This window comes from Protopterus annectens, chromosome 12.part0, assembly GCF_019279795.1.
Source record: "Protopterus annectens isolate FY-2018-M chromosome 12.part0, PAN1.0, whole genome shotgun sequence".
NCBI classification, from domain to species: domain Eukaryota; kingdom Metazoa; phylum Chordata; order Ceratodontiformes; family Protopteridae; genus Protopterus; species Protopterus annectens.
This window is the reverse complement of record NC_056746.1, coordinates 836,807,041-836,832,673: the sequence shown is the minus strand read 5'-3', so window position 1 is coordinate 836,832,673 and position 25,633 is coordinate 836,807,041. Positions and strand designations below refer to the sequence as shown.

The 25,633-nt window shown below is 40.4% G+C and overlaps 1 protein-coding gene across 3 annotated transcripts in view; it reads right to left on the bottom strand.

Moving 5' to 3' along the window:
* ZNF512B (zinc finger protein 512B) overlaps positions 1–25,633 on the bottom strand; it is a 1,438,759-nt gene that overhangs the window by 192,361 nt on the left and 1,220,765 nt on the right. For all 3 annotated transcript variants that reach the window (XM_044089878.1, XM_044089880.1, XM_044089879.1), the window contains exon 15: positions 15,965–16,027. In XM_044089878.1, the coding sequence (XP_043945813.1) occupies positions 15,965–16,027 (63 nt within the window). The remainder of the gene's footprint in view (positions 1–15,964; positions 16,028–25,633) is intronic.

Below are 25,633 nucleotides of genomic sequence, written 5' to 3'. Positions count from 1 at the left end.
CTACTTAACCATCTCCTTCATAACAACCTACTAGCTAACACTCAACATGGATATAGACCTTCACATAGTACTACCACTGCACTACTTTCTTTTACCAACACCATCAACTGTAACCGTAACAACAACAAACTAACCTCTTCTCTTTTCCTAGACCTGTCAAAAGCCTTCGAAATGGTCAACCATACACTTCTTCTACATATATTAAAATCCCTTGCCTTGGATTTCTCTTCCTTAACCTGGTTCTCATCCTACCTTGAAAACCGACAACAAGCAGTACTATGGAAAAATTCTCTATCTGCTCTACTACCTATCTCTTTAGGAGTACCTCAAGGATCTATACTAGGCCCACTCTTATTCTCTATCTTTATTAATGATCTCCAATCATCTATCCAAAACACTACCTGTATACAATATGCAGATGATTCCACCATTATTTGCACAGCTTCCACTCAATCTGAACTCCAGTCACTGACACAATCTACCTTTTCTACCGAACAGTGGTTCTCAAAAAGATGTCTTCTCCTCAACCCCAAGAAAACAAAACTAGTACTATTCTCACCTACCCACAAATCTTCTCAACTAAACTTTACTATTACTGCAAGTGATAATTCCCTCATCTCCCCCGACTCTACTACCAAACTGCTTGGTGTTACTATTGATAATAATCTTAGCTATGATTATCACATCAATAACACTATAAAAGCAGTTAATAAAAAGATTGGGTCACTGTATAGAATTAAACCCTTCCTTACACCTGAAGCACGGACTACCTTAGCACAATCACATCTTATCTCTACCCTACTGTATGCTTCCTCTATTTACACTAACCTCTCTAAAAGCAACCTTAGGAAACTGACTACATCCTACCACAATATAGCTCGTTTTGCCACAGCATCCCAGTATAGAACTCACCACTGTATAAACTTAAAACACTTACACTGGTTGGAACTTCCTAATAAACTTATCTATCAACAACTCTTAATAACACATAATATTCTTTATCAACCTTCAAAGACACCTGCTCTTAGTAACCTCTTGACCCCCTATAATAACTTGAAACAGCTGCTCCTAAAAAGCTACAAATCAACACAACTAGAATTACAAATTCTGCAGGTAACTGCCTTTTCTCCAACTCAGTAGGCAAAATATGGAATAACCTCCCCTCACACATTACCTCTCTCGGCTCCTTTCATCTTTTTAAAAAACAACTTCTTTTACATCTGAACAACTTCTGGCTCTGCTCTTGTACCAATCCAGACTAATCTACTATCTTCATTCTACTATCATAATTCCTTATGTCAAAACTGCAATCTTTCTCTGTGATCACGAATGACTCAATGACTGTAGTACTGTTACGACTGTTCTCAAAAAAAAAAAAAAAAAAAAAAAAAAAAAAGGACAAACATTGTCTTTTATAAGTATGTACATACATTTTAAAATATGTAATTACCCCATCCTAACATAATTGTACTGTAAAGAAGTAATGCCTTTCTCAATACGTAGATAGCACTTTGTGTTTTTTATTACTTGATCTAAACTAATATGTATCCATTGTTGCTCACTGTCTGTGTCTCAGGCATTTATTGTAATTGTTTAATTTCTATAACCTTGTTTTAATCTGAGGAGCTTTTCTCCCCGGGCCTCCACTGAAAATGGAAATTATCCAGCTGGACTAGCCCGGTCAACAAATGTAAAATAAATGTAAAATAAATAAATAAATAAATAAGCTTATTTATTTATTTGCCGTTTGTTAACCAGGTTATTCCAACTGAGCCAATGGCCCATTTTCACTGGAGGCCAGAGGAGAAAAGCTGAAAATACATTACAAACAAAGCGAGTACAAAAACAGTGCAGTTTGAATATATACAGTTACATAATACAGTAAAATTAAAACAACTGCATAAAGAGTTTAAACAAGACTGACAGACTGGTTCTAGAGAACATAGATGTGAATAAACATATATGTTATGTAGAGCAAAAGACAGACTGAATTTGAATGACATATTTAGGTCTATAGCATAACAGTCAGTATCCATGGTACATAAAATTGTATATATATATATATATATATATATATATATATATATATATATATATATATATATATATATACACACACACATATATATATATATATATATATATATATATATATATATATATATATTCACACATATATATATATATATATATATATATATATATATATATATATATATATATTCACACACACAACAGTCTGTTGATAGTTTGTGATTGTCTTACTGGAGGATTATACTATCTACACTGGAAGATATATATACAAGAAATATATGTACAAAAAAAAAAAAGCTGGTGATAGCTTTTCATTGGCCCACTAGAGGTCTTTTATAGTCTACAACACTTCAATGCTTGGAGAGATGAAGACATAGTATAATGAGAGATACAGAGAAGAGGGGGAGTAGGCTGGATCCTGGCATATAGGGAAGGGGGAGGGGGATTAGGTTGGTTCATGCAATGGACAGGAGTGAGACTTTTCCAGGAAGTGATTTTGTTCTTGTTTGAAACTGTTTGTATGTTTAATAGTATGAATGCTAGAGGGGAGTTTGTGCTAGGCTTGGGCAATAATCCATTTGTACAGTAATTTACCTATGTTTTTGTTAGGTTTGTAGATGTCAAGAAGGAGTTGACTGGAGCTACAGAGAGAGTGACTAGAACTACAAAGGGATGCTAGTCAGGAGAGGGAAAGGCAGGCTGAAGGCTTATTAATAAAGGAGTGAGTGAATTGTAACTGGGATAGGAGCAGTAATTGGGGAAATTCAAGCCATTGGTGTCGTCTAAGAGCAAGACAGTGGCGAGTTTTGTTTGGTTGGTTCCTTGCAAATCTGGCTATTTTGTTATATGTTTGTTCAAGCTATGTGATTAAGGTGGATTGTAGATGTGCAGTGGTAGCGTTGTCACCTCACAGCAAGAGGTTCTCCCGAACGATCCTCGGCTGGAGTGCCTTCTGTGTGGAGTCTGCATGTCTTCCCTGCGTTTGTATGGGTTTCCTCCCATGTTTCAAAGACATGCATCTGAAGTGTTTGTCCCTGGGCCTCCAATGAAAATTGGCTTTGTTCCAAGTCGGACTTTCCTGGTAAACAAATGTTAAATAATGTGTAAGAATAGGAGAGAAGACATGGAAGGAGAAAGGTCTGTGCCAGAGTATGTTTGGAGTCAGAAGACAAGAATTTTCTGTTTCAGTACAGTAGTCCCAATTTTTGGTGTGTCTTTATGCACTGTTGAATATGCAGGTCAAATTTTAGTTGGTCAATTGTGATTCCTAAAAGTTTAGTGTGTGACTCCGCTTTGATAATAATGTTAAGAGATGTGATGGTGAAAGTTGTTTTGTGATGGGAGACAGAGTTAGGAATGAAGAGGAAGAGTTTGTTTTTATAAGGTTCATAATGAGCTGGTTGACTTGAGCTGGGTGCCTAGAGAGGAGTTGTGGTATTGTATGAGGAAGTCAGGAGTGTCAGAGAAGTATGTAAGAGTGGTACAGGATATGTAAGAGGGTAGTGTGACAGCGGTGAGGTCTGTGGTGGGAGTGACAGATGCATTTAAGGTGAAGGTGGGATTACATCAAGGATCAGCTCTGAGCCCTTTCTTATTTGCAATGGTGATGGACAGATTGACAGACAAGATCAGACAGGAGTCCCCGTGGACTATGATGTTTGCAGATGACATTGTGATCTGTAGTGAGAGTAGGGAACAGGTGGAGGAAACCCTGGAGAGGTGGAGATATGCTTTAGAGAGAAGAGGAATGAAGGTCAGCAGGACAGACAGAATATGTGTGTGAATGACAGGGAGGATAGAGGAATGGTGAGGATGTAGGGAGTAGAGGTGGGGAAGGTGGATGAATTTAAATACTTGGGATCAACAGTTCAGAGTAATGGTGAGTGTGGAAGAGAGGTGAAGAAGAGAGTACAGGCAGGATGGAGTGGGTGGAGAAGAGTGTCAGGAGTGATTTGTGACAGACGAGTACCAGTAAGAGTGAAAGGGAAAGTCTACAAGAGGGTAGTGAGACTAGCTATGTTATATGGGTTGGAGACAGTGGCATTGACAAAAAGGCAGGAATCAGAGCATGATGTGGCAGAGATGAAGATGTTAAGATTTGCAGTGGGTGTGACGAGGATGGACAGGATTAGGAATAAGTATATTAGAGGGTCAGCCCAGGTTGGAAGGTTTGGAGACAAAGCCAGAGAGGCAAGATTACATTGGTTTGGACATGTGCTGAGGAGGGATGCAGAGTATATTGGGAAAAAGATGCTAAGGATGAAGCTGCCAGGTAACAGGAAAAGAGGAAGGCCTAAGATAAGGTTTATGGATGTGGTGAGAGAGGACATGCAGGTGGTTGGTGTGACAGAGCAAGATGCAGAGGACAGGAAGAAATGGAAACAGCTGGTCTTCTGTGGCGACCCCTAACGGGAGCAGCCGAAAGAAGAAGAAGGATGAGCTGGTTGTCAGTTACCATTTTTCAATGGTGAGAAATGAGTTTTTGTAGTAGACTGCAGGTGAGTGATGTTGTTGGAGAACGAGGTAAGAGTCGAGCTGTCTGCATACTGTATAAGGCAGGAGGTGCCACAGGATGAGTGGAGGTTGTTACTAAAGATGTCGAAGATAAGGGGGTCTAGAATGGGGCCTTATGGGACACCAGTCTGGATAGGTAAGAAGGGATAGCAATAGGATTTCCATCTGACCGACTGTAACCTATTGGAAAGATAACTGGAGAGCCAGAGTAGAGAGGATGAAGAGGGGTTGAGATTGGATAGTTTGGTTTGTAGATTAGGGTGAGAAACAGTATTAAACGCTTTTCAGAGATCTAGGAAAAGACAAGAAGCTAATAGGTTATTGTCTCTAGCTTCTGTCACTGAATGTGTGAAAGAAAGAAGAGCTGTGGCAGTACTGTGATTTGGCCTAAAGCCGTGTTGAGTGGGGGTGATGAGGTTATTCTGGATAAGGTATTTGAGAAACTGTTTGTGAATGCATTTTTTGAGGATTTCTGAAAGTGGTGAAAGAATAGCTATGGGTCTGAAATTAGAGGGATCAGTGGAGTTCCCACTTTGTGAAGGGGTATAGTGTTGAAAGATTTCCAGATATCAGGAACAGTAGATTCTTGGACTGACCTGTTTACTAGTATTAAGATAGGGTAGACAATAGAGTCTGCTGTGAGTTTAAGAAAAAGGGGAGGTGGGTTATCAGTAGAGGGGAAACATGACTTGAGCTTAAGTAGAAGAGATTTTATATGTGCAGTAGGGACTGGCTCAAGAGAGAAAGGGGTGGTATTAGAAGTGGAGAAAGAGGTGGGGGTGGGATTGTTGTTATGGTGAGTGTGGGTTAGTTTTTGGATGGATTCAATGAAATAAGTATTTACTAGTGTTGCAGCTTCTTGTGGAGAGTTATTTGGGTAGGGATTAGGTGTTGTAGGACTGCCACGGTGGAGGATTTTATTAATGTTGTGCCAGTTTTTTAAGAACCTATGAATATGACAGATTCTTTGTGACCATTACACAAGCCCTGTTATCAGACAAACCTTTGTAAAGTCTGTATACCCTTTTTAGGGATGGTGGCTGATACCAGGACACTAATAATTAGCTTTCATAACATCTTAGAAAGTCTGGAAGAAAGAAGGGATAGCCCACTTTGACTCAGGTAATTTACATCATCTGCAAGTAACTCTTATTAGGTGAAAAGTCATCTGTGATTTGCCATCAGAAAAAATTACTAATGTAGTTTACTATCTGTGAAAACGTTACACCCTCTGGAGGCAAACCAAAGGACTTGTAGAATATGTCCTCATGATCACAGTATGGGAAAGAAAGAGACTCAGTTTGACTTGTACACAAATTAATCTCTTTTGAGGACACTGGGAATAAGCCCTTTCCTCACCTTCATTGGGACTGGTGAAAATATCCTTGTATCAAAGCAAAAATCATACTGATATCAGTCTGTGCTATGAACCATTGCCAGTTGCTGCTGGATCAATCTGGCTTCTCTGACAACATTAAAATATTTTTAACAAAAAGCCCTAAACTCTGCAGGTGAAGACAAGACAGGATGATTAATGGATGGCTCAGAACGAGACAATCTCTGCAGAAACAGATTTAACATGTTTAGGACCTGGCTGAGTAATTCCTTCACTTTAAAATTATTCTTGAAGGAACAGTCAAAGGTGAAGACATTGGTGCTATTTTGATTTTTACTGACTAAAACACCTGAGATGACCATTCAGCCCTGACTACCTTAAAAGCTGGAAATGGCATCCTTGTTTTGGGGGAAGTAGAGGTACACTTTGATGAACTAATCAAGGACATACATTGTTTTAGAACTATCAACTCCACTGACAATTATGAGCGGACAGGTGATCCACTGTGGCAACCCCTAACAGGGAAAAGCTGAAAGAAGAAGAAGAAGAAGAAGAAGAAGAAGAATTGGCTGTCAGATTTCTCTCTCCCATATTCCTTGTCTAAGTAATTTCCTCTCTTTCTGTTTCTCTTAATTGTGCCAATCTTCTTATGAAGACACCTTCTTTCCTAGTGGCGTTACTCATTTAAATAGGATGTGCCTTTCGAACATCTTAATCCAAAATACAGCAAGATACTAGTTACGTTCAGGGTCTAAATAATTGATGGCTTTGATAACCTTTTGAGAGTAATTTGTGCACCAGAAGCATACTTGCTAGATGATTAATGATGAGGCAACATACCTTTTCTTCAGCAGATGTTGAGATGATGATTTTTCTTACTTTTTTCAATTGCAAAACAAATATGGGTAGTTGTATGTAAGCAATGCAGTATGAAATTATGACATGATAGTGAGTGACCAGATTTTTTCAGACTGAGAGGAACTAATGAAAGAGCAAACCAAATCTTGATTCATACTGGAGTCTCATGCCACCTAGATCAAACACCTCTGTAGGCCTAAAACCAGCAGCCTTTACAAGGAAAATCCATAAGACTGGACCCAATTGTACAGCATTTGGGAACTTATGGGGACAGTGACCTGACTTTTGACCAGCGTGTGTCTACTCTTGTAAGAAAGTCCTTCTATATTAGGCAGCTTATAAACAAAAGGACTGTGTCTAGATCTAGAAATGTCATTGTCTGCATTCACTCAGCTGTCATTAGGCCAATCATTGAATATAATGCCCCCTTTGGCATGTATCTGTCCAGACACATGCAACAACTGGAATGTCCACAGAGACACCTTACTAAAAGGACACAAGGCCTAAACAGCATGTCTTACATGCACCAACTCAAAGCCTTGTCACTATACTCGGTATCCTATGGACTGCTAAGAGGTGGCCTGTGTTTGGCATACTAGGCATCCTCTAATCCATTACTGATGGATTTACTGCACATCAGCAAATCAAATGGCATCAGAAATACTCAGTCTAGAGATCTAAACATCTTCTGCAACATAAACAGAACAGTTTGGAGGAAAAGCTGTACTTCGCAGAGGATACTGCTGCCGTGGAACTGACTCCCATCCACATAAAACAAAGTTCATCTTTATCCATATTCAAGCACAACTTAGATCCATGGATGGGAAACAAAAAATTTATCCCAGGGCTGCCCCTGTACTACTAATGGACAGAGGCAGTTCCTAAATGCTTTATCCTATGCATGGGTCCCCTCAATTTATTTATGGTATGAGCCCAGTTATTCTCATTAGGGGTAACATATATTTATTGACCATGGCATGAGTAAGGCCAATCTATAGCCCAATGGGATAGGTTATTTTGAACAAAAAAAGGTAAATTAGCTAGGCTTAAAATGGCCTGGAAGAGCAGATAGCCTAGTACTTACCTATGAACCTATGGAAAGAAACAGTTTTGGAGAACTGGTTTAAAGGACTCACAAAAAATACGAGTGTCAGGGCGATTGTTTAGGGCCTAAACAATGCAAGCACACAGCAAGCCTGCAAAGTAATATCATTTTCTGTCTGCAAGAACAAAAATAAAGAAGTGTCTCCAGCACCATAAAAATCATCTTAGGGTGAAAAGTACTAAGTGCTCTTCCAGTCAATGACTGTTCTGAAATCCAAAGCTGCAGTGATGACGTCTAACAGCAGGAAATGCTCACTATAACTTGGACTGCTGATTGAACCTCCTTGTTTAAGATTTTGTCTTCCACAGGCACATCATGGACCTCAAAACAAGACAATCCAAACATATCCTATATCATATATACCATGTCTCTACTCCTACATCATACCTAAACTATGGAACAGTCTACCGATCAATATCACCAGTATAGAGAATGCAAATACGCTGAAAACTGGACTGAAAAACTACTTTTCCAAGTCTTGGATCTGCACGTGCCCTAAATCCAGTAACTAACCCCCAAGCATTTCTCCTCAGCTCCCTCCTCCCTTCTGTCATCCCACACACTCAACCTCCTACTATCTATTTCAACTCTTAACACCCCCTCATATCTATCCAATTTTCCACATCCCTCTCCCACTAACCTTCACTTTCTTTCCCCAAAATAACATACAATTTTATCTACCTACTTTCTGCTCCTCTCACTTTCATCCCCACAACTTATAAATATAGTGTGTTTATTATATTGCCCTTCTTCCATTCTAATAATTAATCTTCATAAAAATTTATGGGGCATCCAACTCTCTCCTTTGTATCATCTGCTTATAATCCTACTGTATATAACATCCAATTTTTTATCACTATTGTATTTTGATATAAAATGCAAACTAATGTAATACTTTTTCATTTGTAATTATATGTGTGTAGTTTTGATGTAAAAGTTAAACTGATGTAATATGTTTTCATTATTGTAAGCATTGCTGGAGCTTTTTTCCCCGGACATCGGCTGAAAATGGGTTTCTTGACCTAGTCAGACTTTCCTGGTCACCAAATGTCAATAACTAAATAAATAATAAATATCCAATTCAAAATTCACAAACAGGCAGCTATGCAAAGTAATCTCAGTAATGCATTTAAAAATAAAATTACCAAAACAAAGGGGCTGATGAAGAGAAGAAATAATGACTAATCACTTCTTGCAGCAAAAAAATAAAAAAAAAATAAAAAGTTGGTATAAGATGGTATATCTTTTTAGTCATCTCTCTCATCTAGAGTCAAACTGCCTGATTTCCTGCACTTAGGCTGTGAACCCAGAAGCTGTGCCTTCTGGACTGTCTACCGTGGAAACTCTACCTTCTCACTGGCCTTTTTCAAATATCTTTTTTTCTGGCTGAAATTACTCCTTTTCAGACCTTTTGTGAAAAATAGGCAAATGCTACTCGGAAAAGTTCCTGTTACATTTAGCAATGGGGGAAAGAGCTGTTAAACAGCTTGTATGATTTTGTACTGTTCTTCATAGGTAGGTACTCTGCTATCTGCCTGAGGGCATTTATAAGCCTAGCCAGAGTGTGTCGGCTTTCGCCGCCCCATTGATTAACTGATCCTCTGTCAAGCAGAGCCAATGAAGTGATCCCAGGGGTGTATTTTCTGTTACCCATCCACTCATCAAGGTTTCTCTTGAAGTGTTAGTGAGGGGCTCTGCCTGATGTAATTTGGAATTTTGTTCCAAAGCATGGGGAGTCTCTGCGACAGGAATCTATCCCTCCAGCATGTTCTATTTATTGTTGTCTTTTAAACACTCATGGGATAGAGAACCAAAAAAGCAAATGACTGTCTAATTAAACATTCAATAATTGCCCCTTGACAGCCTTCCTAGCAGAGGTGAAACAGTATTATAGCTGTATTTAATAGCATGCTTGTACACTTTAAAAGCTGTCTTTTAAATATTCTTCACATTTTACAATGGACTGAATAATGTGCACTGTGAGCTCACTGCCCTAGTGGCAGAGAAACTGAAAAGTAAACTTTCTTTCTGAACCTGTCTAGGATATGACTCTCCTTGTTGTCGGCTGGCACTATTTTCAAATCTCTGTTGGTATCCTGAGTGATAATGATGGTAAGGAGCCCACTTGTTTTTGCACAGGGACTTCTTCAACCAGAAGCTGAGACTCAGGCTCCAGTGAGGTGTTTTCAAAGGCATTCTTGAGCATTTGTATTACAGGGGGGAATGGCTACAGGTTTCTTAATCATCAAAAGTTCTATACGTATACATAACACAGAAAACTCTTTCACTCTTTATTTGAATATTTCAGTGTCACTTCTTCTTTCTCTCCTGTAGTTGGAATACAGCTTTGGTGAGGCCTCCCTTCTGCATTCCCTGAAGCTGGGGATTCCCCGGAGGCAGAGACACTATGTACATTTTCTGTTAAGAAGCATTTGATTCTTCAGCATTCTGTCAGCGTTCAAAGCTGGAGAAGGCCTTGGCATGAGCTGGCGGGCCAAGGCTGAAGGAGCTTGGCATACCTGGTGCAATTAGGAAAGCTCAGGACATTTTGTGTATGGTCAAAAAAAAAACAAAAATGCAAGATGGAACAGGCACCTCTCCCCTTAATACCACATTCCTACTAACATTTGTCCCTTATTACTGCATTCCTACTAACATTTGTTGCATGTGAAGGCTGCCTGGCACAGAGACATCTGAAAGCTCTAGACGGCATGCCAAATGACTGGAAGTACAACTGGTGGTGTAATTCTATATGTGATGAACAAGAAATGATCCTCAGGATGAACATCTCACTGTCCTTGTCCATCTCAAAGACTTTGACATCCATGCCTTCTGACTGCTAGCAGCTTGAGTGGGACTTGCGTAAGGGTGAATGTCAGTCTGATATGTCAGGAAACCTATGCTCAAGAGAGAAAAGAAATCAAGGGCACATGGAGGGGTTGAACAAATGTGCAGGCTACAGGGACTGGCTTCATGCCACATTCTCTAAGGGTGCATTCCTGCACAACTACACCTCAGACCTCCAGTTCCCACTAGACTAAACACATGACGTGTACAGCTAGAACTACAGATGTTGGCATAGAAAGATTGTATGAACCTGACTACAAATTGCTGGGTCCAAATGAACATGGACGAGGTTTGATCTTTTTTTTAATTATTATTAGCTGTGTGATAGCAACATTGCAATATTTTTGCTAACCGAGAATGTACATATTAAGGAAATGAAACTACTTTGTATGTGACACTACTAACTTATGCAGTGCATTCAACACTATTGTATTACCTGTTTATATGCAAATCATTTTACTTTCTTTCCTCATACTTTCTTTATATAGCTCAACAGCAAGTCTGGTTGATGGCTGAAAGAGGCTTTGTAGCCAAACCACATACCTAGTTATCAAGCAAACAAATAAATAAGTAAATAAACCAAGGACCAATTAATAAGGGTTCATGACATCTGATCAATAAGTTCTTAATATGCAGATGATTCCAATAGTAAACATTAAAATTATATGCCCTAAATATATTTGAAAACTTGGTACACTATTACTCAGGAATTAAATCTGCATAATTGACTAGTCTGCAATAAAGCAGAACAAGAACTGCAAACTATACATCATTACCAAAAACAATTTATTAATATTAATTTAGCCTAAGAATTAAACAAATGCAAATTCATCTCTGTTCAAGATAATATTAATAACCCCTGTTTGGGAGATTTCCAGTTAAATAAATATGTCTAATACTTCTATAAGAAAGAAGGGAAGGGAAGAAGAGCAAGTCTCAAGGCTGACAACAGTCCCATTTACCCCCAGTGAATTTTCTTCTAAGAGGTCACAGCTTTGTAGTTACAGAGATACGTAAACATCCTCAAAATCAGCCCTTAATTTTCTGATGGACTTTTTAAGTTAAGAAGTGAACTTTTAAATTGATTCCATGGAGTGCTGGTTGTAAAGTCTGAAGAAGCCTATTGGCGAAAGCGCTCACTTTCCGTGTTATCTTGTAAATAAAGCTGTGTTTTTTATTCATCTCTGGACTGTTGACTACACTTTCCTACCAGAGGAGTAGTATCAGTGGATTTGTGGATACACCTTTGAATTTTGTTAATTTGGAACTCGTAATGTGCAGCCATTAGGGGACAGCGTTCTTATGGTGATTGACATTAAGAAGTGAACTTATTGTGAGCAACTGTAGAATAGGGAGAAGCATGAATTTATCTTTCATTTTCTAATTACTAAAATCAGCATATTTTTTTTACTGCATTTCTAAATTTCTGGTGAGATGCTTAAGGATGAACAAAATTATGTTGTCTGTGCATGCCTGATATCTAAACAGAATTAAGTAAGAAATTACTGTTTTTTAAAGATCTGTGAATCTGCCTCAGAAACGAGCTGCCACTGCAGTTTTTGTTATTCTTAATTGCCAACTAAGTTGTCACCTGACTTGAATTTGTTTAGCAGGTTACACTGATACACATCTGTATTTGAAATGCCTAGCTTAGTGGTTAAAAAGATGTATGAATGCAAAAACATAATATTTATTTATTTATTGCCAAAGTCCGAATGGGCACAGGTCCTGTTTTCAGAGCAGGCCCGAAGAGAAAAGCTCTGCATAAAATACAGATTTACAATGAACAACAATAAAAATTACACATTTTATGCATTACATTGCAGGTAGTATTGACACAAATTGTAAAGACATTTATCATATACTTTAGAAGTTATATTATTTTGCATTAAGTCAAAGACATGTTAACATGTAATAGCCAGAGATATGAGAGTAATGATAATGGACATATGTAACAGAAAATAGAGGAGAAGGAAGGGTATAAGCAAAAATACTCATGAAAAACTAAAGTAGAAAAAGTTCTGATAGTGCAGAGGTTGACATAACAGTATAGGTAAGATGATGAGTTGGGTGAGGAAGGGGTTTTAGTATGAGAGGATTAAGGATATAGGTTAGCTGGAGGAGCATGGAAAAAGGAAAAAGGAAAAAGAAAAGCAACCTACAACTGCCTATATAGGCAAAGAGGGAGATTCACAAAAGCACTAGCTGGAAAGAGCAACTAAGACAGCGCAAGTGCAGGCTGCTAGCAAGAGTAGGATGAAGCTCATTGATTAGAAATGAAAGGGGAGTGGAAAATTTAAGGGGCAGTGAAGGCTACTTTTGGTTCTAGTTCTGAAAAACAGCCAAAAAAACAGGCCACTAAGTACTGGCCAAGCAGAGAAGAGACATTAAATTTGGTACCATTTTGAATGGAACATGATTAGATAACAGCATGAATAAGTAATTTCCCCTTACGCCAAGTAAATGACAAGTCTGCAAGCTTTAGCAGGGCTGGATGTTGTAATTACTCTTCACTCTTCTGCAGTCCTTGGTGGGGGTGGGTGCAGTCCACAAATATAATGAGTAAAAAGACAAGTCAGTAAGCTTTTGCAGGGCTGGATTTGCAGAGAAAAAAATGATGGCTCCAATAAAAAGGCATCCTAAAAGGAAAAGGACAGGATGGGCAAAAATATTTGTAATGTATTCTGCAGGCGGGCTATCAGTTTAGCTTAGGAAACTTTATGGTGGCAGAAAATGTGAGATCTGCAGGAAAATGGGAAGATCTTTTGGTAAGAACATAGGAGTTAGATATGATAGTGTACTGGTCAGTAATGTAAGAAATGGCAAAGAAGGACTGGGGAAGACAAGGTGTAGGTGGGAAAATTTAAGGGGGGAAGGTAAAAGACAACAAGACATTAACAGAAGATGCAAGAGAAGCACACAAAGTTGAGTGTCACACCACAAGCCAGTGCTGTGGAGTAAGGGGATAAAACCCTGACTACGGTCCAGGTGACCACAATTTGCTTAGCTCGGGCACTTGAACACCTTGTAGAGTAGAATGGGGTGTGCCCATTCCTGGTGTGGAGGACAGTTGTGTGAGGGCTTCCAATGATGATCCCTGGTGGAGACCGTGGATGGAGTGGTCCAAAGAGAGGATTAGGTTGGGGACAAGGCTCCGCTACTATGGCTACAGGGCAAGATGACACATGTCCCCTTTGGCCTGCCCATTACATGAAACCATACAGCCAATGTGTGTGTGTGTTTGCGTGCGGGTGGAATAACCCACGGAAGGTCATTACTAAAAAAAAAAAAAAAAAAAAAAAAAAATATCTGACCAAAGGTAGACTTTAGATTAGGTAAGCAGGGACAGACAGTTGGCAATCAAATGATAGGATGGTAGTCAGTGGCAGCATTTTTATGAGAGTTGTCTGTGATAGAAGCTATGGCATTGTCTCTCTCTGTATTACTTGTCACTGTTGTCTTCACCTTTCCCTTGACTGGAAGGACTAACTACTCCCCATATCCCCAAAAGTACTTCTTTATATAGAATGGTGTAGACTCAAGGAATGAATCACGTGAATAGGTAAGAGAGAAAGAGAGCTAAAAGATGCATTCTAGATAGCATGAAGTAGGTTAAAACTGATGGGATTAGCAGACAAATAAAGACTATGCAGTCGTATCACCTCCTTCTTCCATCAAGCTAATGTAATGAACTAAAATACTACATTATTAAATGACAGGAAACAAGAGGGTTGTGATGCAAACAAAATGTCATGAATAAGGAGGGCAATGATTGGTGTACAGCAGGGATCGATCCTGGGTCCAGTACTCCTCAGTTTGCTCACTGTAAATATACCAGAGTTAGAGAATCCTTTTCACAGTTGACACAAATTTTGGTGCATCACTGCAAGCTGAGGGAAGAGAATCAGCTTGGACCTGGAAGACTGACTTAGAGCAATGAAGATGAAAGTTAGGACTCACTGCAGAAAATGCAAAGTAATGCATGTTGATCAAGGCAACCATTGTGTGAAGTATCAGCTAAACAGAAAGCAACAAAGCACAAAAAGGATCCAGGGGTGTTGATTATGTCTGTACTGCATCACCAGGAGCAACGGGTGGGGCAGCAGTTAAAAGAATGCTGGGATGTAACCTCAGGTGAAGTAACTCCAGAAGAAAAGATGTAATGCTATCACTGACCAGGTCCTGGTCAGGTTGCACCAGGAATGTGAATCTGTTGGACAACGTCTGCAAGCAAGTCAATAGAAGCATGTGCAAAATGATTGAGAAAGGATCTGACCACAGTCCAGATGAGTATCACAGAAAAAGACGGGCAGGAAATCATATGAGTACAAAAGTTCACGTCAGTGAAAGTGGAAGGGGATATCCTGAACAGGAAAGACAGAACGAGACTGTGGAGGGATCACAGGGACCAGTTACTCCTTGCATCTGTGAAAGAAATTTTGGAGAAAGTTGTGGACTCAAGGAAAGGACTACTAGAAAGGGTGGTGGAGACCCAAACCAACGAGGTATTTATTCAAGAGGGCATGGGACAGGTAGAGAATGGATGAAGACGAATGTAGGGATGGAGGAGATGGTAGAATGTTAACTGCACTTTAATGGCAGCATAAACAGGCAGGAAGGCTTAGTGTTTTCTTCTGCTGTGTAGCAAACATACTGTAATGTACTGCAACCTCTAAAGAGAGTCAATGAGAAAATCTATGAATTTTCTTCAGATACACTCTGATGCTATACCCTGTAGACAATACAAAAAGATTCTGCTACCCATTCTTGACTCAGTTATACGACCCTTGCAAGTACGGCAGGTGCACAGGCCCAAAAGTCAAACCATATTCCAAAAACCACAGCCAGTATGCAAGAGTGTGGAATATAGATCCAAATTTAATTAGAAATACACCATAATGGAAAAGTCACACTCATTACCCTACAAATAGTTAATCCAGATGTTTCGGCTTGAAAAGCCTTCCTCAGTGTAAATAACAAATACAATAAAGTTCACAATGATTTATATACATCCTAGTCAGCCACATGACATCACTAATTAATTAATTAATTAAAAGTGACTTATTTAATCCAGGGGAAACAACCCTCCCAGTTTGATAATCCAGTTCTTTTCTTTACAGTTTAAAATAGTGTGCCACCCAGATCAAGTGTTACTGATGGGTCTAAAACAAATGTTTTATATTACCATTCCATTTAGGAAAGAACAAACATTTTCAGTAATGTTTAACACAAATCAAGACGGCTAAATATATGCTTCTAAAAATCCATACCTTGCTGCAGTTAGCTAAATGGGCCTTTAATCCAGAAACACTGGAGTAGAGAGCTTCACAGCACTGCAAAGAAAAAAAGAAGTTACAATCATCATTAATTTTCTACCACATTAGCCAATCTGTTCTTGTGATAAAACACTGGTCACACATCAGCTGCTTTTCTACCATGCAACAAAATGGGATGTATTTAAGCTCATGTTTTAGGGGAAGATTCATTTAATATGCACCATGCTGCAAAATAACCGCCATACTGAATAGAAGTTAAAGCAGACTTTCTGACCACCAGTGAAGAAAGTCATTTTAGTGATCACAGCAGGACTTTTCCATCTCCTATCAGCTTTTCCCATATAGCTCTCCTCTATAAGCTGCAACGACCCACTTTTTCACCAGACTGCCTGTTTGGTGTATCATCCTTTCAGCACCTTAGATGACAATAAAGTACTAAGGAGTTAGATGAAACTCTGGTGAAGCAAGACTCATAAGCTAAGGCTGCATGTTGAATATGTTATGCATGCAAAGCAAGTTCCATCTCTGTCTCTGCACAATAATTCAGCCATCTTGTCATGCACTCACAGAGTAGTTGTGCAAGTCTGAACTGCTAGCCTTCTGAGATCCAAAAAAGAAGTTATGTACTCACCATAATGTTCCAACTGAATTGTCGATTTTCATGTATCAACAGATGGGTTCAGTTCCGATCCCACAGAACTGACTCGGCCGCTTGCTAAAGCTGGTGGACACCAAAACCTCTCAAGGTTGCCCTTTACCTATAATGCACCTGGTTTAATACCTCAGATCTAATTTGCTGACAGAATAAGCAGAATAAAAAGGGAAAGAAAATCCCTGTGTTTTCAACATATATCTGGGTCTGTCACCACAGTGATAATAACAAGCCAGATTGTGAAAAGGAGTAGAATCCACCCGTTCTTCCAAAAAAATTAGGTTGGGGGTTAGAGGGCGGGGAGTTGATGATACATGAAAATCGACAACTCAAACAGAATATTACGGTGAGTACATAACTTTTTTATCTGAATTTGTCAATTTTCATGTTATCCTCAATGGATGGGTCAGAGTCCGCAGCTACCTTATTTCCCGAGCAGACTAAGGAAGGATATTCCTGAGCACCACTGAGCCAAATGTTGTTCTATCCCTGGAGACCAGATCCAATTTGTAATGAGTCATAAAGGTATGGGGCTTGGCCCATGCTGCTGCTGCTGCACATACATCGTCCACAGATGCTCTAGCCTGAAAAACAGTTGATGAAACTACAGCTCTTGTGGAATGAGCCTTTAGGAGTTTTGAAAGAGTAACACTGGATTTGGAATAAATAAAGGAAATACAGTTAGCCAGCCATTTTGCTAAAGTGACTTTGGATACAACTTGCCCCAATTTGGTACGTGAGAAGGAGAGAAAAAGCTGGTCAAATTTTCTGAAGTCTTTTGACCTGTGTAGATAGAAACTTAACTGTTTATGTATGTCCACAGAATGTAAATAGTACTCTCCTTTATTAGAATAGTTGGGGAAGAAAATTGGCACATTAATACATTGATTGATGTTGTTCTCAGGGGCCACTTTTGGAAGGAACAAAGGGCTGGTTCTTTGTGAAACTCTGTCCTTAATGAAAGACTAGATATGGTGGCTTAGATGAAAGGGCTTGAATATCTGACATTCTTCTAGCGACTAACAGAAGAGTCCTCCAGGAAAGGAACTTAATATCACAAGTGTGGGCAGGTTCAAACAGTTGTCGAGTGACTGCTTGTAACACCAAGTTGAGGTTCCATGAAGGAGTAGGGTCTTTGAAAGGAGGTTGTAATAGAAGAGTACCCTTCAAGAAAGACTTAAGAGTTTGTGGGAGGCCAGAGTAGAGTCTTGGACGCCAATATGAAAGTTGGAGATGGCTGCTAGTTGGACTTTGATGGTTGAAGCAGAGGCCCCTTTATCAAAAAGAATGCCAAAAACTTAAATATTTCATGAACTGGGGCTGACAAGGGTTCAATATTGGTCTGTAGAGCCCAGCATACAAACTTCTTTCATTTGCTAGAATACTGTGGAAGGCTTATGAGACGATAGCAATATGCATTGAAAAGGGGATGACATCATAGGTTGTCTGGCTACTAACAGAAGTGGAGAAACCAAGCTTGAGATTGTGAATGTCAGGGTAAACCATGCCTGCTGGATGGGAAAGGAGATCTGGAATTAGATCCAGGATCCAAGGATGTTTCATTAGGTGAGGCCAAAGGAAGGTAAACCAAATATGCCGAGGCCAAAAGGGAGGCTACAAGGATGACTTTGCTCTTTAACTTGATGGCTTTCTGCAGAAATTTGGGAATCAAAGATACTGGCGGAAATGCATAGAGGAGACGGGAAGGCCAAGTGTGTAGAACAGCATCCCTCAGGACTTCCCGAACTGGTGGAATTAGGGCAAAACAGCTGCTGAATTTGTTGTTTAGGGGAGAGACAAAGATCTCATCAAGGCTGGCCCCACAATTGGAAGATTCTCTCCAACACTCTCCGATTGAGAGACCACTCATGACGTAGGAGAAATGACCAGCTTAATTTATCTGCTCTCACACTGGACCTCCCCGGAATGTGCATTGATATGAGAAAGTGGTTTAATGAGATCGCCCACTGCCACACTCTTAGGACTTCTCGACATACTGGGCAAGATCCTGTTCCTCCTTGTTTGCTGATATATCAAACTACTGACTGCAATTGTTCCAGAGGGGAGAGCATCATGAAAGCATCCTGAAACGCTTGCAATGCCAAAAGCACTGCCCTCATTTCTAGAACACTGACATGTAATGAGGCCTCTATCTGGGACCAAGTGTCTTGGACTGTCTTCCCATTGCAGTGTGGTCACTGTGGCTTTGGGCTGAGGAGGTGGAGGACGTCCTTGTAGAATTTGTTCCGAATGAGTCCATCATGCTAGATCTTTTGCAGATGTTGGTGATAAAAGCTGGTCTGGACATGGGACAGGAAAGTTGGTCTGGACATGGGACTGGAAAGTATTGACCACTGTGCTGCAAGCAAACGCTGTAGAATTCGCATATGATATCTGGCCAGGGGTACAAGAGTTATTGATGCTGCCATGGAACCTAATGTTTGGAAGACTAATCTGGCAAGCCCTTTGTTTTTGCTAATTATAGTTGAAACTTGCTTTTAAATGGTCAGTAATCTTTGTGGAGGAAGAGAGGCTATGGTGTTTTTTTGTATTTAACACCGCACCTATGAATTCTAGAGCTTGGGTAGGTCCCAGATGACATTTTTCATAGTTGACTGTTACTCCAAAGGAGGAGCACATTTGAAAGGCCTTTTTTCTGGCTTCTACAAGTTGATGCCTAGTAGTGGCAGTGACAGCCAGTCGTCTAGTTATGGAAACACCTGCAATTTCTGCAATCTCAAGTGAGCTGCTACTACTACTACCACGCACTTGGTAAACACCCTGGGGGATGTGGTGAGACCATAGGGCAGTACTCTGAATTGGTAGTGACTGGCTCCCAGCCAGAAGCGTAAGAACCTCCTGGACTGCCTGTGAATTTTTATGTGACAGTACACATTCTAAAGGTCTATGGAGCACATCAAATCATCCTTTTTCAAAAACGGAAGAATGAGCTGAACTGTGACCATCTGGAATTTGGTTTGATGAACAGATTTGTAAAGTTTGCTCTAGACTAGATCTCCGGTCCCCTGTGTTTTTTGGCACTAAAAAGAATCTTGAGTAAATTCCAGATCCTATCTGATCTGGGGGGACCTTTTGGAAGACTTGCTTTTCTAGCAGCTTTTGTATTTCTAGTGCTGCTTGTTCCCTTTGACTGGGTGGAACATCTGGGATTTTTTGTGGGATGATGGATTTTGTGAAAAGTGTATAATATAACCTCTGGATATAATTCCTTGCACCCATTTGTTGGAAATTATCTGTAGCCAGGGTCACTGGTGCAGGGAAAAATGACCCCCCGACTGCCTCCAGAGGAGGGCAATCAGGCCTCCATTCAAGAGTAATGGAAGGGTTTATCAAAGAAAGAATCCTGAAAACCCTGGTTTCGTGGACCCCTCTCCTGTGAGGGTGGCATCTTCCACTGGAGTTCTCCTCTGTGCCCTTGGTGGAACTGTCAATAAGTGTGTCAGGAAAGGACCCTTGGGCCTTTTTGAACCACAGTTTTCCACCAGTATGTTGGCTCCTCAAAAAGAGAGTCTCTGAGGGGGTGGAAAAACACACGCCTACTGCAGAAAGAATCTTTCCATCTTTCTCTCACCTGGTGAGTGTGTCTTTCCCCTTGGGCCCAAATAAGGAAGTGCCATCTAAAGGGGCACTGACGAACACAGACTTGAAGGGTTCAGCGAAGACACACAAATGGATCCAAGCGTGTCTCCCTAAGGCAAAACCTGAACCGATGGTTCTTATCATTCCTTCGGCTGCATGAAAAATGAGTCTCATGACGAGTTGGAAATGGAAGTCAGGGTGGCCAACTGAGAAGTTAAAGACTCCCGAACATTGACAGTAACAGCTCCTGAGAGGGTATCAGAGTTCTTTAATCAGATCCCTCTGCAACCTCGTAAAATGCGCCAGATAATTCAAAGACCACAGACTAAAGGTCGATGAGGCATAAATTCACTTCCCTAGTCTAGTCATCATCTATCCTGGACTCCTTGTTAGGAGGATGAATAGTGCAACTCTCATCTGCCTGTTCCTTTTGAGTGGCTGCTGCCACAACCTTGGCATCTACCAGTAAGCCCTTGGTCCAGAATAGTTTGTCTAAAGGAGCAGGTATAATTCTGTCTAGTCTCTGCGGTACTGGCTCAATGGTGTCAGGGGCTTTCCACTCCCAATGAGAGATCAACTCAATCAGCTCATCAGCAGGTGGGGTCACCCAGGAGATAGATGGTTGGGTGCCAAGGGCCTGCAGGTACACCTCCTCTGACATAGGACTGCCAATCACCCCTCGGTTTCAAATTTCCAGGATGTCTCCAAAGGAGACATCTTCAGGGGGGTGATCATGGGGATCCTTTGCCCTCCTCAAAATCTTAGTTTTCAGGGGGAATCTATGTGTTTTCTCTTACAATTCCTCTGCGGAACCTCCTCAGTGGAAAACTATGGGGAGGTGTCGGAAGAAGACATTCCCAAGTGTGGGGATGCCGGAGGCCTTGACGCCCATTGTCCAGCTGGAAGAGGCAGGTGAGGGTCCAGAGCAAGGAGTGACTTGGCAGGTTGTTCTGGGGGGGGCAACTGATGTCTAGGAACAGACAAGCCCCTCTCCATTACCTCAAAAGCCAATCTGCCCACAGTAGGAAGGAAGTCCGGGCCCGAAAGGACAGTGGTTTTCACTGCAGTATCCCTTTGCCTGGGGTAGACTTCTCCTGAAGCAGCAGCCAGAGCTGAGCTGATCTGTGCTGAGACTCTGAGGAGGCGAGACGACTCTGAAAAAACTTGGGTTGAATCAAACTCTCCTAAACCAAAAGGACAAGTACAGTCCTGGGAGGTTTCCAGTTCTGACTGAGCAGGAGAACTCAGAGTCACAATCGGCTCCAAAGAAGAAGACCACTTTGGAACCGATGCAGTTGGTACTGGGCAACTCTAAACCAAGGTCCCTGAACTTGCAGCAGAAGTCATAAAAGGAAAGGTGTTTGAAGGTGTTGAAGCAAGGTGTCCCTGACCTGAAGGGGTTGGAGGCCTACAGGTCCCAGCAACCCCTTGTTGCCAGAGAATCTTCTTCACTACTCTTTCCAGCTCTTCCTTGGTGCAACTTCTGGAAGAATGAGTGGAAGAATGAGTGGCCTTTGCAGGTGAAGGTCAGTCCAGGAAGGGAGATGGCAGCCTATCCAGAAAAGAGTCAATTGAAGGGGAATACCCGGACCTGGGTATAGCTATGAATTCTTTAGACGGCACCAAAGTGGATGATATCAAAAGTATTGCCTTTTCAGAAGATGGTGAAAAAAAGACTGATGGCGCTGTCTGCTTAGCTGTGGGTTCCAACATAACAGGTGGAACTGACAGTTTTGATTTCTTCATACTCAGTGCCAAAGAAGGTATCAGCACTGAAGACCTGCACTTTTTTGCCTCCGAGGACTTAGAAGATGAGGAGGATGAAGCTGGACTGGATCTTGAAGATTTAGCTGTTTGGCAGAAACTTTTGAAGGTGACCCAGAAATAGTCTCTCTGAAGGAAAAGGGTGGCAAGCCTTCTAAAGTCAATTTATTTTTCCACTCCACTAAAGCCCTGTGACTAAAGGGATGGCAAATGGAGCAATCTTCTTGCAGGTGGAAAGTACCTAAGCAGAAGACACAAAATGAGTGCTGATCGGAATAGGGAATTTTGTGTGAACACTTGGGCAAACCTTTTAAACCCAGAAGGGGCTCTCTCTTTCTCTTTATCCACCATGACGAACATGGGAAGACAGAGAACGCAACCACACTTGGATAGAAAACAAGCACACACACACACACACACACACAAAGGTAAAGATAAAGAGCTTTTTTTTTTTTTAAATAAAAAAAGAAGAGTGAAACAGAATACCAACAATGGTAAGTAAGGGGAGTTACAAGGGTATGGGGAAGATAATAACAACAGTATCTAGAATGTACCCAAAAAGGCACGAAAGGAGATAAAAATACGACAGAAGTAAAAAAGAAAGACCTTTATAAGAGGAAAAAGACAAAGAGAAACTGTCAAGAAATTTTAATTATCTTAAACGCTCAAGAGTAATGGTAAACCACATTTGAAGCTGAAAGAGGCAAACGAGATCTGGGGTATTCAACCAGGTATACTGTGGATAAGAGGGAAGCTCAGGAGTTTTTGGTGTCCATGAGCTTTAGTCAGTGGCCGAGTCGGTTCAGAGGGATTGGAACCGAATCCATCCACTGAGGATACATGAAAATCTTCAACTTCAGATCAGAGTTTTCTGGGGGGTGGGGGGGGGGGTGACCTTGCTACCTCCTTTACAATAACAGTACTCTGGACACTCACTCTTATTGCTTTGTTCTGAATCCTTTGGTGGTTGATGTGCTATTCAAACCTGGGCCACTTGAGCTGTAGACAAGTGCTCAAACTTTTACACCAAGAGTCTGCATTACAAGTGGACTCTGGTAACACCCATTCACCCCAAAACGGAAACCATTTTTGGAATATAAAGCAGTCTAGTCTCTAAGTGTCTAGCCAAGAGCTATTCACGCTGACTTAAACTAGTCCTAATTGATGTATCATTAACTGCAGTGGTGTGGCACTATAGATCAGAGTACTTTAATAACAAAAAATGCAGCTAAACAGAAATATAGGAATTACACTATACTCGTTCAGGCATGAGCAGTCACACAACCAAAAAAAAAAACAGGATAAAAAAAATAAGTTATGTCTTACCATAACCTTCCATCTGAGTTGTTGATCTTCTTCCAGTCATCACTGATGGGTTCTGTTCCGAGCCCTCGGAACCGAGTTGGCCTTATACCAAGCTTGCGTGCACCAAAAACTCTCGAGTTAAGCTGCTACCCACAATGCCCTTCACTCAGCTCGAGTTTGCATGCAACATATAGAAGAAATAACAAGTCAGAGGCCATCTCTGCGCCAGAAACCCTTAGACACCATAAAGACCCAGAAGATCCACGAGGAATCTTTGGAGAGGGTCGGTGGGATGGTGTGATGACTGGAAGAAGATCAACAACTCAGATGGAACGTTATGGTAAGACAACTTCTTTATCTGAAGTTGTTAATTTTCCTATTCATCACCGATGGGACCGAGTCCCCAGCTACTTGGAGAACCTGGGTGGCCCTTATGGAAGACCATTCCTGAGAATCACTGAACCAAAGGCTGCTCTTCCCCTGGACAGATCCAATTTGTAATGCTTGATAAAGGTATGGGGCTTAGCCCAACTGGCAGCTGCACAAATGTCATCCATGGAGGCCATAGAGGGGAGGCAACTGATGCTGCAATAGCCCTACTTGAGTGGGCTTTGATTTGACCAGGCTTAGGTCCATCCGTAAGCGAATATGAGACGGCAATGCGATCCCTGAGCCATTTAGACAAAGTAACTTTCGATCCATTCTAGGACCCGTTAAGGAAATGAAAAGCTAGTCCGACTTGCAAAAGGATTTATATAAAAACAAAAAACCACGGCAACCTTGGTAAAACAGCACACAAAATATACTGAACGCAGCTTTATTAACAAACAGAACCAGCGTTTTCGCCACAAGTCTCTTGTGGCTTCATCAGAGTACAACGTAAAACACATGACTTGCCTTAATATACCATATAGGCAGGAAGTGACATATTAATATATTAAATCATAAAATGACATTTTTAATCCATCAATATTTCATAGTAATAAAATTTATAAAAATTAAGAATATAAAAACAATTGTTTCCCTAAATTAAAGAATGCACATATGACACCAAATAAATTAGTGAAGAATATATATGTAAAAATATGTAAAAAAATATGTGTTAAAATGTATTTATATACATAAATGACAAGAAATCGAAATTCTAAAACTGGGGACGCCTTATCCATGAAAAAGCCAGAATACAAGATGTTTGATATACAATAGAACCAGAACAGGTTATAAAAACTGTGGGTGTAATAAACGGTTCAAAATGAACCTCCCAAAACCAGAATACAATGTAAGCCAACCCACAAAAGATACCAAATTAAAGGCACCGAACTTATACACCTAACTATCTCAGATAACTTCTCAGCTTGAGAACAGCTGAGATGTTACAGTTCTCATTCAATCCTGGCATTCTGAAAGCATCAAGTTTCAGTTGCCATTCTAACTCTAAAAAATTCTAGTAAAAGGGAGGAAGGACCTCCTCTAATTGAATGAGGAATGTGGTCTATAGCCATGAATTCAAAGCTGTGACCGGGGAAGGACAAAGCATGTTTTGCTAAAGCATTTTGACAATTGCCCCTTCTTATAGCGTAATCGTGCTCGTATATACGATCACGAAGTCTTCGATCGGTCTTCCCTATATAAAAACCACTACAACATTTACAACATGCGATGTAAATCACTGCTTTTGTTTCACAATTCATCTTGTGGAAAATTTTGTATCTCATATTGTTAATAGTGAAACTGTTTCCTATTTTTACCAGTTTACACCAATTACAAAATCCACAAATAGCCAAAATTTTCCACAAGATGAATTGTGAAACAAAAGCAGTGATTTACATCGCATGTTGTAAATGTTGTAGTGGTTTTTATATAGGGAAGACCGATCGAAGACTTCGATCGATATATATGAGCACGACATATAAGAAGGGGCAATTGTCAAAATGCTTTAGCAAAACATGCTTTGTCCTTCCCCGGTCACAGCTTTGAATTCATGGCTATAGACCACATTCCTCATTCAATTAGAGGAGGTCCTTCCTCCCTTTTACTAGAATTTTTAGAGTTAGAATGGCAACTGAAACTTGATGCTTTCAGAATGCCAGGATTGAATGAGAACTGTAACATCTCAGCTGTTCTCAAGCTGAGAAGTTATCTGAGATAGTTAGGTGTATAAGTTCGGTGCCTTTAATTTGGTATCTTTTGTGGGTTGGCTTACATTGTATTCTGGTTTTGGGAGGTTCATTTTGAACCGTTTATTACACCCACAGTTTTTATAACCTGTTCTGGTTCTATTGTATATCAAACATCTTGTATTCTGGCTTTTTCATGGATAAGGCGTCCCCAGTTTTAGAATT